This window comes from Oculina patagonica, chromosome 6 (assembly GCF_052425735.1).
Source record: "Oculina patagonica isolate OP01 chromosome 6, crgOcupat, whole genome shotgun sequence".
NCBI classification, from domain to species: Eukaryota; Metazoa; Cnidaria; class Anthozoa; order Scleractinia; family Oculinidae; genus Oculina; species Oculina patagonica.
This window is the reverse complement of record NC_135763.1, coordinates 4,347,030-4,361,358: the sequence shown is the minus strand read 5'-3', so window position 1 is coordinate 4,361,358 and position 14,329 is coordinate 4,347,030. Positions and strand designations below refer to the sequence as shown.

Here is a 14,329-nt window from a genome sequence, read left to right as displayed (position 1 = left end):
GAGTCGTGGAAATCGAGTTATTTGCATCATTCCTATTATCGCCGACAACCGCCGAGGGGAGGGAGGGGGTGGGGTGCCTTTATTGCTAGGCACTACGCCGGACTACATACTTTTTGCATAAATCGCGCGACAGTGAATCACGCATGCCACGCTATTCGCGAGTCTAAGTCACGGGAGGCTAGGAAGCCACGACAACTTGATAAATGACTAAATAGACCAGTTAACAAGACCAGTGATTCCCCCCGGAAGGATGGGGCATTTAAAAATTAATACAAAATCGAGTCACATTGGGAGCTAGATATGGTATTGATTTTATTCAAATTGGTTACTTTTTATCACAATGTACCCGACCAGTAGTACTCCAGCCCGCAGAAGTTGGGGCTTCACTTGGTATCAATGCAGAAAAATAGCTACATATTTACTAAGAAAAAGTGATCTCTTATATTACTATTACCTGTAAAATACCACAGGTTATCTAACCTCTGTCTACTTGTCTGTTACAGACTTAATCATTTGATCTCTTGTACTCAAGATGTTTGGCATAAAGAGAAATCTTACATTGTACAGTGAGTGAGTCAAATAAAATAATGTTAACAACCTGACTGGATGTTCATGAAAGACACGACCGGCTCAGAATCATAACCAAAGTGTAGTACCTTTCAACGAGTTACACTCGATCATACAAAAGGGGTAATACAATAATATGTCTTCTGCCTTTACAATTTTGGAAACATATTCTCGACTAATCTAGAACAACACAAGCAAACATTTTGAAAACATCCCTGTAGTGAGACCCTGCTAGGATAAAATCTGACAAGAAAACATGGATTGCATGAATATGTGACAGCCCTTAAAATTTGACGTCACTTTGGCCATTCTCTGGTAAGGGTCGACAAGTATCTACCCTGAAATTCGACAAGTGACACGGACCCCCAAACCTATCTGGTAGGGTCACTATGATAGCTGCACCCAAGCAGGAAACTATTTCTACTAATACAAAGACAACACCATTCAGCATACGATATCTCTATCTAACATTACAAAAATTAATACAATTATCAAATTCCTTGCGTGTGCAAAATAATCATTATTCCTTGGATTAAAGTTATAGTGAGTGGTTCATGTAAAACTGTGTGGGACTTCCTTTGAAAGCACAGATAGCTGCATCTAAAAAAGAAAAAAGAAAATTAACCACTGCAGTACTTAGTACAATGGAATCCCGATTTCTCTAATCCCCACTTTGTTGAACCTCCTGATACCGTAACTCAAACCAAAACTGGCTTTCCTTCCTCAATCAAACACTGCAATTTTAACTGCAATTTCTCAAACTGTCCAATTTCTTGAACCAATTTTCATTCTGCTTGGAGGTTCAAAAAACCGGGATTCTATTAAGCTGCGACCATCTCTCAAGAGAGATGGTCGCAGCTTAATATGAGAAGTTGTCACTCAAGGAAGTTTAACTGTATTATTAGGATACTTCATTTCAAAAAAAATAATAATATCCTAATTACACGGGTACCATGTGGTCCTATCTATATCTATATCTATATCTATATAGCGTAAATGATCGATTAAGCCCTGCTACTCAAATAAGCGCCGCTCTCGAATAAGCGCTGCACCTAAAACAGGGAAAATTTAATAAGCATTTATTTTAATCAATTATTTACGGTAACTGTATTCTTACCTTAGTAGTTTTCAGTGGCTGCATGATTTAAGACCTGACTCTACATGGCCTCAAACTCATCAACCCTCTGTTTAGTGTTTCCTTGCCTGATCTGCTTTAGAGTTTTATACTTGTCTCTTCCTTCTTTCTGGTTTTGCAGGTGAAGTTTGTCATAATTGGATAAATTCTTATTTTCCTCTTTTCGAAGATCTTCTTGAAGTTGCTAAAAAAATAACAAATAACAAAACATCTAGCTTTACAGCAGTTCCAAGAAAGGCTGTCCTACAGGGCCGGGTTGTTCGAAAGCCGATTAACACTAACCCAGGATTAAAAGCAGATCAAGGGTTTAATTTCTCTTGTATATAATATAAGTGTTTTTTTTTATTGCTTATGTTTTGTGGAAATTGAGTTTAGTCAGCTAAAAAACTGTGGGACAGAAAATAACAGCGGAAAAAATCACTGATTAGTTAAGTAACTGTTATCAAATTTCACCCGGCCCTATACCCACATAGGGTTATGGCAATAAGTATCAAATTTCATGCTTAACCTGGATTAGGTTATTAAATCGTGCTCTGAACAACCCGGCCCTGCTGAAAAGTGTTAAAGGTATTTTGGGTAGTGACAGTTTACCATTGCTAGATTCTAGTGTTTCATCACAAAACCAAAGAAAAAACACAAAACTAATGTACCGTATTTTCTCTTCGCCCCCGGCGTTTTTTCCTTGGCTCCTGGCCCGGCGTTTTTTTGGTGCGTTTGGGCTGTTTGGGGTTTCATTGTGACAGTGTGCCATCATCCTGCATTCACCTCAATCCTGAGGCTCTCCCTCTGCTCGGGACCCGGCGTTTTCGGGCCCGGTTTCGTACGGTATTCGTACTTTGTCCAAAGGATGTCTAAAGCACTGAATACAAATTTCAGTTCAAGGGAGCCAGTCAATGGATAGAATGAACAATCCATGCATCTTGGACCAGTAAAACAGATTTGCATGTCATAATATACAAATGGCAGTACATGGACAAGCACATAAGTGGAATTTTTTTGTTTTGGTATTTCTTTTAAATATAATTATATGATAACCATGGTTTAATAGCCCTTATTCACGATAGCTGCCATGCTTTTTTTTCAAACAAACCTTGATAACAAGATCATTATTTCATAACTTGGCTTTCAAATGTGATTTTGGCGTAGATAGTTTACTATTTTGACAGGCCGATTTTCCGAGAAACGGCACAATTTCAATGTTTGCCTCTAGTGGACAACATGGCTAATTTGCATTATAATATGAAAACCACCATGGCGGCTATCATGAATATGGTCCATTCAAAACTTAGCATCCATACCTGAAGCATTTTTCTCTGTCGCTCATTCTTTTCAGCTTCTGTCAATCGATCCTCTTCAGATCTGTCTCCTTGTACATCCTCAAAACTCAGCTCAGCTTCAAGAGATGTCTGCTGTTCCTCTATTTCTACTTTTTCTTGCACCATTACTTGTTCTTGCAATTTGATGGCCTCTTCCTGAAGTTTCTTGTTCTCTTCCAATTGTTGTTCAAGCTTAAAAACAAATAAGGAACACCTCGTTGTGGGAAATTAATGATGCATGTGATTAACATGAACTTCAAAAATTTGTGCTAATTTTACGCACCTTTATTTACCTCGTTGTTTATTAACATTTAACTATTTTACAGCATACTTCGCATGAAATATAATACCGAAGCTCTCGCATGTAAACAAAAACAAAGTCATGGTTGATAAGGGTCCTTTAAAATGGTTTGGATGCCCACTTTTAAAACTCTGGCTTAAAACCTGCTCAAATATTAACCATTCTTGGTCTATGATGTCGTTTGCTTTGTTTCTTTCTACCTTTATTAGACACTCCCCCGATAAAATATAATACTGAAATTCTGGTATGTAAACAAAAACAAAAACGTGGCTGACTAGGGTCCTTTATACTGTACTGTGTAATTTTTACCTCGAACTTGACTCGTTCTTGTTCTTCTTTTGCCCTTCTCTCCTCTGCCATTAACTCCTCATACTTTGACTGCTTCTCCTCTAATTCCCTGGCCTGTTCAAAAATGGATTAAAAATGTTTTAGTAGGTAAGGAATAAAATACAGCAGGCATGGGAAAGACACTACTATCACAGTACATCTCTTTACACAAAAAAAGGTCAGCCTCGAGCCTAGTGGCCCATACTGCTGGAGCTTATCCCAGTTTCGATAGCATTACGCGGCTAGAAATATTTCCACTACCCCCCTGAATGGGATGCTAGTCCACCGTGGGGTAACCAGCCAGCATTAATTCGCCAGTACCAATTTATACACCCGGGTGGAGAGAGGCACTTTGAGAGTAAAGTGTCTTGTCCAAGAACACAACACAGTGACCCCGGCCAGGGCTTGAACCCGGAACATTCGCTCCGGAGTCCTGTGCGCAAACCATTAGGCTACTGCCCCTCCCTTCTTTACATATGGGCACTGGAAAAACTATTGGGGCAACCTGACGATGTGTTGGGGTACCGCGGCTCCCCTCCTCCTGGGCTCTCGTCTCGCACGCTTTCAACAATATCATTATACTGTGATATAAAATACAATTTGTGTTCATGTAGGGAGAAAAGGCAACATTTTTATTTTTATTTTGAGATCAAATCTGGGCATTACCAATTTCTCCTTTTCTTCATCATCTTCGGCTTTTTTCCTTTTGATTTCCTCAATTTCTTCTTGTTGTCTTCTTTTTTCTTCTTCCTGAGCTCTAGTTTCTTGCTCAAGCTCTTCCTTTTTCCGTGCCAATTCTGCAGCTTTTTCCTCGGCCTCTCTCCTTTCTATAGTAATGACAAAAGTACACATAATAATTAGATAACTGCATGTAAACCAAACGCAGCTTTCGGCTAAAATGGTTGAAGTGTTCAACTTTTTCATTTTCATTTATATCCAGAGCAGTTTTGAATGTTCAACTGAATAATGTGCTAAATATTGCAGAAAATATTCACACCCACCTATGGGAGGTCATTGGAAATTTCATGGGGGGGGGGGGGGGTCTCAAAAGCTAAAATTTTTTTTAGAACAATGTGAGGCTTAACTTGAATCTCTTGAGGCGTGTTTGGAGGGGGGTGGGTGGGTTCCTCCTGTGGAAGGGTACTGACGGGTTAATCCTGTCAAAAGATTCATTTATTATTATTTTACTGTTCAGCATGGATTTAGCACTTGTAATAGCAAACAATAATTTTATTCAAGGTGTCATAATATAACTGGGATTGTGTGGAAAGCAGGGGGATCCAAGTCCATTTTATAGTGCAAATATTTTAAAAATAACTCATATTATACCTCTAGCTTCTTTCTCCTGTTCAGCTTTCAATCGAGCTATCTCTTCCTCTAACCTTTTTCTCTCACCCTCTGCTCTTTCACGGGCAGCCTTTTCACTTTCCAGCCTTTGCCTGGGTACCAGGAAGGAAAAAAAAAAAATGACCTTTTCCAAATATATTTTAATTAGCTACTAATAATTAAAGGTCAAGAAATTAGCAGTAGTGTGGTTGTCCACGACAACTAACATTTTTTTTGGTGACAAAACAATGGTCAAACCAGGAGAGGATCAAAACAAAATAAGAAAAGTACTTGTGAGCAATGATACCTTTGTGTTGTTTATCAGAAGCTCTTTTGCACATTGTACACAAAGGACACCAATTAAGAATTCCTGCCAAAGAGTATTCCATTTAAAACATGAAGGCGCACTATAAAAGAGGCTTGTTTAACAGATTTCCAGAACTTTCCAGGACCCCTAGTCTTTTTCCAGGACTGGAAAGTCCTGCAAAATGCCACAATATAATTCCAGGACTTTCCAGGTTTTCCAGGACCTGTTTTAACCCTGAGAACAGTTTGCCATTTCTCTGGATATCTGACTAGTTCTACTGCTGTTCCAACACAAGACTAACCTTTCCTTCAATCTTGATTGCCTCTCTTCCATAGCTTGTGCTTTCATTTGCTGAACTTCAATTGTGTCGGGCTTCCTACGTCTCATGTAGAGTTCATGGTTTCCCATACAGAGAGCCAAAATTCGCTTGTTTATTCTCAACCGTGACGCATAGAAAACAAAGTCCTAAAACAATAATAAAAAAATATATAATTTTGTGGATGTAAATATCATAATTACCTGATGCTGAAAGTTATTTTTATTATTTTGTAAAAAAAAAAAAAAAAAAAAAAAAAAAAAAAAAAAAAAAAAAAAAAAAAAAAAAGAAAAAAATTTTTTTTTTTATTTAACCCCCCCCCCCCCTTTTTTTTTATTTTTTTTTTTTTTTTTTTTCTTTAAACTCTTTTTTATAAAAAAAAAACAAAAAAAAAAACAAAAAAAAAAAAAAATATTTTTAAAAAAAAAAAAAAAAAAAAAAAAAAAAAAAAAAAAAAAAAAAAAAAAAAAAAAAAAAACACCCAAAAACCAAAAATAAAATGTCACGAAAATTTCATGTAATAAGGTACTTAAAATCTTTTGAAGAAGTTTGCAGCCAAAATAGTGAAGAAATGACACACTCCTTTACCTTAACCTTTTTACAGTTTCCAGTACAGTCTTTAAACATGTTATTATTTTGGAATAAAAATTTTAGGTGAAAAGGTGAGGCTTTTTTGTGAGTTCTTACAGTACTTTGTTTAGTAAATGTATACATATAAAATAATGTAATTCTGATTGGCAGCTAAAATGACCTCATTTACATGTTTTTAACAGATGCATCTCTGTAAAATTTGTATGTTCTCCTTGACGAAAACCATGGTTTAAGGTTCTCATACCCAAGAAATTATTTAAGCCAAAAAGGTACACATTCTCTCACTGAATAACTATAGAGCTATTGAGAAAACATGCATGATCGCTAATATTAAAACTTACCGGTGCTTTTTTGTCAATGGGTTTGATGATAAATTTCTTGTCATTAAATGAGATATTTCTGATCTCACTCCAGGGAAATCCAATCTTTGGTGTTAGCCTAGATACAAAACATATAAAATTCAAAACATTTTCTCCCTCTATTTTACACTGAAACAAATTGCACATGATACCGAAAAGGGAAAACATTCCTTTTATTTGCAATCAGGGTTCACAAATACACCCTGGGTGTATTTTACGCCAAACTATTTTAAATGACTCCAGTCTGTTACAGAGGGAGTCATCATGACTCCAGAAATTTTGGGAAGAATACTGAAAACTACCGAATGATTTCTTTATTCTTTTGTTCAACAAATACAACCTACATTAACTTTAAACCGCCCCAAACTAATACAGAACATTAAAATAAACATTTCTGAACCCTGTTCATATCAAGGCTACATTATTTCCAACTAATTTCCTTCAAACCTAAATAACACCAGTTTCTCTGCCTTAAAGAGCAGGTAAATAACAAGAATAAAGTACAATAAAATACCACCAAGGCAACAGTGTTTCTTGCTACCAAAAGCTGAGGCATCTTACTTGTCTTCTTTTTCATATATATTCAATCCCAATGCGTCAACTCCAAGGTGAAGATCTGTGCCTCTCTTGTTCTTGATTTCAAAGTAGTTTACTCCATACATTTCTAAATCCTGCGCAGCTTTAAGGTACTCGATCATTGCGTCCTCTCTGCAACATGATGAAGTGATGACATCAAATGTGAACAAATAAGTGTCTAAGTTAATCAGGGGGATAAGCTATACTTGAATTTGCTGGCAGAGGATGCAGACAATTTTAAAAATAATTTAAACTACCTATTTTCAGGATTACTTGAACATTTTTTGCCAATAAAAATGTCGCCTTGATCTAATTCCTCTGCATTTTTACCCTTCAGTAATTTCATAGATGGAATAAAACCTCTATATCTGTCTTCACAGCATGTCATTTCACCAATGAATGGCAGAAAAAAGGTAGAGTGAATACTTCTATGGTAAGGTAAGGTAAGTTGTGTCCGGCCACAGGGCTCATCAGCCGGGCTATCCCGGTTTCCGTCGCGGCTGGAGTTGCTCTCCTCCCTGGTGGGAGCTGTCCTCGCGGGTCCCCCGCGTTTCGCCGTCCCATTTTCACCTGGTGGGGCACTGTGGTGTGTCTCCCGCACCGCGCGCCCCGGCCGGCCTCAACCCGGGCCGTTCACTTCGCGCCCCGCACCGTGACTACTTCTATAACTGTTATTAAATCCATGCAAATCACCACAAGTGCTGTACCTTGACAGGGTTTCATGTTCTGCCCACCAAACCAAAACTCTTCCAGGAACATCATCTATTAACTTGTTAGTAATAAATCTGGAAATAAAAAAAGAACATTTTTATTTAGTTTTTTTGGGGAATAATACTGATACACCACATTAAAAAAAAAAAAACAACAAATTCCAAACATTGTCAATTAAGCTAAAAGAATAAAATTTAGAGAGAAGCAAAGCTGTTACATTTGGGCCAGCAGCTCTTTATTTTTTTAGGTGATAGCTTCTTACAGTCTGGGAATAAGTGCCGGTTGTGGCAAATCTTCATTCAAGTGCTCAAAGAATTTCCAAATTATTCATCCAATCAAAAACTTGCGCGCCATCATGAGTACTCTGAAAGCAATCGCATGAGCAAAAACGTCATGTTGCTTAGCAACTTCTGGGACGAAAACTGCAGGCTCAGTAACTTCTTGGAGAAGTGATGTTGCCATTAACTGGCACTTCTTCCCCCAACTGTTATAAGACACTGTCACATAATCATTTGGCTAGTTCAGACACCAAACAATAATTGCAGGACTTTCATATTCCTAGTTTGAACACATCAATTCTCCTCCCTCACCTTTCAGGCACTAATCTTTCAGCTTTCAAGAAGTCTTTGCTGTGAGTATCCTGATTGCATTGCCCATGTTTGGCTTGAAGCTATGTACATAAAAGAGAAACAACATCAAATACATCTAAGTTTGGAGAATCAAAGAACAATCAACAGGGCGGCATTTGATTGACACTTAGCCCACAGAAAACTTGGGCTTGTAGTTTAATACTGTAGTCACTTACAGCATAAGAGGACAACAGTACTGCAGTTTCCGCAGGACAAAAGGTTTTCTCTGTGAGGATGTCCTCCTTAACTTGCAAGAAGAACAGTCGCTAAAAAAAGAAAAAAAAAAAAAAATTTATTTACCACATGAATTTTACAAGCATTTTAGACACTTAAAAATACATTGTTTGCTCTAAACTACTAGCGTCCTTTAGAATCGACTATGAGTACGAGATCGAGTATGACTTTGGAATTTATAGACAACTGTATCCCCAAAATATAACTCTTTCCTGTTGCTGACTAGGGATAAGATTGGTGGTGTGATGAGTAATATTATAGGAGGCATACGAATTTGGTTTCCAAACTCGTACTCCTCCTTTATCTCATACTCATAGTCCAATCTTAAGGTCGCCAATATATTTGTCATTTTAATTTCAGCCAGTAAGATCACATAAAATGACAGGATCAAAGTTGATTGTTAAGCAATTAATATTATAACGCCTAGTACTTTTATTCCTTCTTCTCTTTATTGGATTAAAACAAGTTCACAAACAATGCATTTTATCCTACCCTTGTGACTTCTTGGATGAGTTCCTCAGACACATCTTCAGGGTAAAATTTTGCTCGGAACTTAAACTGAAGTGGCGATTCTTTCTTGACATCCTGACTTTGAACCTAAGCAAAATAACACACACAAAGAAGGATTAATAATGGTACAAGTTCTAAAAACTTCAAACCTAGCATACACAATGTTGTTAGTACAGGCAAAAACTTGGTACAAAAAATATGGCTTTCTATGTTTCTATTGACTCGGGCTGCAAATAACAGTTGGTCATCGGACATTGGCCGACCAAAATTTGCTCATGTCCAACGAAATCCCAAGTGTGGTCGGACATGTAGCCCAGACAATGTTTTGATCGTAAATCTTTTTGCAGCAACGATGAATAAAACTCTGTCCAACCACAATTTTGTTTTGTCCGACCAAGATGGTGTCTAAGAAGGACATATGTCCTTTCAAGTGAAAAAATTATTTGCAGCCCTGTGACTGTGTTAGGTTTGCAATGTATTGTACAGCTGCCATCTTTTTTTCCTTTTGGTGGATGTTAATTTCAGATTTGCTTGACTGTTGAATCACAGAAAGTATGAAGAAATGTGGTTTCCTGCTTCTAAAGAATGCAGAGTCCACTTCTTTATGAATATGAAATGCCTCAATTTCCATGTGGTTAAATGCTACATGAGACAATAGCTACTAAGCTATCAGATTAAGTGCAGAATCTTAGTTATTTTATGATTGCCTCTTAACATGAGGTGCTGGTGGTAGTCCTGATGTTTTTTTTTAATCAAAATACTGCAAACCATAAACTGTATACAGTTTCAATTTTGACAACATCAAAAAATATTATCAACATTTGTCATTGTCGTAAGAAACACCATCTGCTATCACGTTGTTTGGGAATTAGCCATATGGTTTTGCATTCTCAACATTTTGATGTCTTGATACTAAAGAACTGAACAAACAGCAGAGCTCAATGCACCATTAACTCACCACCCAATTTATTGTTATTGTTATTGATGACATAACTTGTGTTATAAGTTTTTGCACTATACTGCATACAAGGCAAACTGATGAGTCTTACTATAGCAAAGATATGGGTGACGTCACCTATTGTTATTAATGTGCTAACCAGATAACTATTGGCTGGTGAAACAAAGAGTTCTCTTTGTTTAACTTACTGGGCATTATAAAACAAAAATAATGTTTGTAAAAACGTATGTTCCCTTTATGAAATTCTCAACCTCGGACATTGCATTTCTAGCTTTCTGTTTGGTTCACTGAATCCTGGTTATCAGCCCACATACCTACATTTGACCTTACATGGGAAATAAGTGCAGCAAATGCCGCTCAGCTAAAGATTTTTCTGCAGGTAGCAAAAACTCCATTGGAAAATGGCTGAAAATAGCAAATTTGGTGAGCTTGTAATACAATAAATTATAATCAGTAGTGAATTCCTAAGACCACATGAATGCCACAAAAATGCCATAGTTAACTCAACTGCACAAAAGAAAAGGAATGATGCGACAATTTAATTAAAAATACTTGTAACTGTACAACAAGAGCGACTGAACAAAGAAAAGCAGCAAATAATGTTCCGAAGACCAGGAAAATGACAAAATTGCATTCAGTGTTCTTGATCTTTTCCTTTTTATACTTTTAATAAACTCCACTGTCCCTGAGTGCAATTTGGTTTCAGCATATTATTGTAGTCTTGGGGGCAGCCGTGGAGCCGTAAACAAGTACAATATGAACCTTTGCTTTGTTAGGGGCTATAGTTTCCAAAAAAGCTATTGCTTCATATGCCAACGATGCGCAAAGTGCCTCGTTGGCTATTTACCACCTCATATCTAACGCGGGCTCATCAATAAGAAAGCGGGATGTAGGACACACGAGTTTTGAGTTATGTTTCAAGGAAGGCATTTAAATAGGGATGCACAGAACCAGCTGTGTCCGAATGATTGATTTTAATCCCACACTTGAAAGAAGACAATGTTAATGTATAGAGCCACTTCAACAATTATTTATTCCACACAACCCAATCCTAAGGTTTTTTGAGACAGCAATATTTATATATTTACTGGCAAGAAAGGGCATGTGTAAGGCATAATTGATTTGTTCCTGCAGATTTCTGTGACCAAAAAAATCTTAAAGATTTCTACTTTAGGACGATTTACATATTCAAAATATGTTTATAGGACCCCACCACCCAATTTAACGGTCTACTTCATTTTCGTTGAGTAGAAGTCATTATACCAAAACCACTCAACAATCCTCGCTAAAAATACATGTACAGATGAAAAAAGCAATGATACTAATTTTTACCTCTTTAATATGTGGGATAGGTATTATGACAAGCTAAAATAAAAGAATTTCAACACAAACCTTCTTGTTTAGCTTAAGCCAAGTTTCAAACCCTTTGGTGTCGGTGTACTGCAGGCCAAAGAACCAGATCTCACGCAAACCGATCGTCTTCACGACCTAAAGAGTTAAACAAGTAGGCTAAATTATACAGCTATTCTTCTCTTGTCGTGGGAATGAATTTATAACACTGAATGACAAATAGTTATTAAACTATGCTGTGTGTAGAAGGCTGAGTTAATTTTTAAGCTTTATACCTGGTCAAAGAGCTGTTTTCCAGTTGTGCTTGGCTGAATGGCAAACTCCAGCTCAGCATCCATCGTCGTGACACGAACATTTAGCTGCGGAGATTAACAACCGTGTATGTTAATCGATGAATCGAAAATGAACGTACACAAATATGTACTTTCAAATTCCACACGAACTAGTGTTAAATTGCACAAGGAAGGCTCCAGTCTCGAAATCGAACACACTCAACAACCATGTCCTACAAATTAGACTCACCACTTTCGGCATCTTGATTTTTTTCGCTTTTCACCACAAATAAACTCTCAAACTCAAACTGTTGGAATATCTTGACCGGCAAAGGTTAAGCTTACCGCTGTAAAAATGAAAAGAGCACAAATTTAGCACACAAAGACAAGAGTCGCGATCTTTTTGAAATTTCTTAAAGCTGCAACTACAAACAGCTAGATACCCGTAAGAAACTGCAACGCTAAGACTCGCTGAGACAATGCTATCCGTGACTTTGTTGTAATAGTCCAGTAAGCTTATCTGTGCAGGAACAATGTTCATCCGCAGTGAATTGTAATTACAAGTTCAGATATGCCCGCAACGACTTACAAAGTAACATGTATAACTCTGTCAGGAATCACGCAGAAACGACCAAAATAATAAACAGAGTTCTCCAAGGTTGTCTCTTCAGTCTAACTAACCTCTGGTGAACTATGAAGGTAAAATCCGGGAGAATCAAGCCCAATTTTCGCAGTAAATCTCACCACTTCAGCTCATATAGAATGGGCGTAACTCGAGGGACAAGGCCTGCGTGAAGCAATATATTGAGTCCCCCTCTGGGACACAAACAGGATTTACAAGAGAAAGACTGGGTTCTATTTCCGGGGATTCCGTGATAATTCGGGGGCCGTTTCCGGGACCAAGTCGGAAAATCGAAGGAATGCACGAAATAAAATGTCAACGATTCGATCGCACAAATTTTAATTTAGACGATTTTAAATGGAGAAAAAGCCATAGTAACACAAAGAACATGTGAGTGGGTGGGTTTCTAACATGATATTTTCTGCCCGACTGCAAATTTCTAGATTTTTCTAACGAAATTAATTTGAAATTAAAAAACAAATCTTAACTATTGTAGTGCTATTTCAAGAGGTTTAGCAAAGTTTAAGAGTCGTATGTATTTCACAGAAGAATTTGGGTTTTTTTTTGGGACCACAAATGCGGTTAGTTCAGTGAGTTGGCAATTCTTTGCGCAAGCGTAGAATTTCGCTTCGCTTGACAAACACATCACTACAGACAACGCGCATTAAATTTTGATTGAAGAAATTTCATCATTCAAGCCTACCGGAAAAGTGTTTAGCTACAGCTTTGTTATAAAAGGTAACAAATCTCGAGTAGAATAAACTAAAATCTGATTCTTATAAATTCACTCAAGCCTAAAATAGCTCGCAATGTTCCATGAACGCACTTTACGTAAACTTATTTACGTTTGTGAAAGAAACAACTATTGCGTGACCAATTATGGTCAAAAGTTCAGTACGAAATTTACATACATGATAAAAGCTGTTCTACATTTATTTGATTACAGCTTAGTTCGTTTAACGATTCTCACGCTTTTGAACCATTGAAGACAAAAATCTTCTGGGTGTAAAAATGCTGGACTTCGAAGTGCTGAGAGAAAATAATATTGAGTCTGAGAGCCCAACACGAAAATTATACATGCAAATTTAACCAAACTTGCAAAACACGCAGGTATATAAATCAAAGTGTAGGGGTTTATATATCGACCTACAACATCGTTCGAGATTGGTTACTAAGGCGAAAATCGTTAACACGACCATCAAATACCCAAAACACAGGCCGAAACGAGGCTGTTAATGTCTGGAAGAGTACCTCTCGTGTCAAAAATGCCAATAAAACAAATTTGTTTTTAAAAAATACCAAATTGCAGGAAATAAGGAAAGAATAATCATTACTTACCGTTTGTATACGCCAAAATCGTAATGAAAATACGGCAAACGTTTCAGTAGATGGAATGAAAAGCTGGAACTATTGAAATCAGCAGGAATCGCCGCTATTGTGCTTGAACGTTTAGTTGATATTAAAAACCGGCAATTTTCCACACGCATAGTTTGGCGATGATTGATAATTCGAGATGACGTCATGCCTTACATTTGCATAAAAAAGGAATGTAAACACACTCGCGAGAAACCATGGCGACACAGATCAAGCTAGAATCAGGAAACATTGTGGGCGTCAATTACCACCATAGTTAAGATATTTTTCTTTTGAAGTCACTTCGCAGTTACGTTTTTTTACTGCACTCGGATGCATAGATTTAACTTTGAACTAGTTTGCATTCCTGTGCATAAAATTCGACATTGAATTGAGCTGTTCAAATTATTAAAACAAAAACGAAAACATGAATATCGTCGATGATTAAATGTTCTTAAAAAGATATTTCTTTTAAAAAAAAAGTCAATGGTAGTTATTTCAAAGCCAAACCAGCTGTCCGTTAAAAAATACAATTTCCAAATGATTGAAAGTTAGTTATAATAGGTTTA

The 14,329-nt window shown here is 37.0% G+C and overlaps 1 protein-coding gene across 3 annotated transcripts; it reads right to left on the bottom strand.

Annotated features, from left to right (window-relative positions):
* Positions 1 to 287: 287 nt before the first annotated feature.
* On the bottom strand, positions 288 to 13,883 carry LOC144657788 (ezrin-like). Of its 3 annotated transcripts, none has more exons than XM_078518149.1 (17): positions 13,746 to 13,883; positions 12,036 to 12,132; positions 11,789 to 11,872; positions 11,556 to 11,651; positions 9,188 to 9,292; positions 8,638 to 8,727; positions 8,423 to 8,502; positions 7,829 to 7,906; positions 7,107 to 7,253; positions 6,528 to 6,624; positions 5,581 to 5,744; positions 4,976 to 5,085; positions 4,313 to 4,473; positions 3,629 to 3,721; positions 3,001 to 3,210; positions 1,690 to 1,886; positions 288 to 1,169 (listed from the first exon to the last, which is right to left on the bottom strand). In XM_078518149.1, the coding sequence occupies exons 2-16, from the start codon at positions 12,045 to 12,047 to the stop codon at positions 1,725 to 1,727; spliced, it is 1,689 nt and encodes a 562-aa protein (XP_078374275.1). In that variant the 5' UTR covers positions 12,048 to 12,132; positions 13,746 to 13,883; the 3' UTR covers positions 288 to 1,169; positions 1,690 to 1,724. The 3 variants fall into 3 exon arrangements, with proteins under 3 accessions (XP_078374275.1, XP_078374273.1, XP_078374274.1); XM_078518147.1 differs by having other exon boundaries at positions 288 to 1,167; positions 1,685 to 1,886; positions 13,746 to 13,882; XM_078518148.1 differs by lacking the exon at positions 13,746 to 13,883 and adding an exon at positions 12,467 to 12,565 and having other exon boundaries at positions 288 to 1,167; positions 1,685 to 1,886.
* Positions 13,884 to 14,329: the final 446 nt, after the last annotated feature.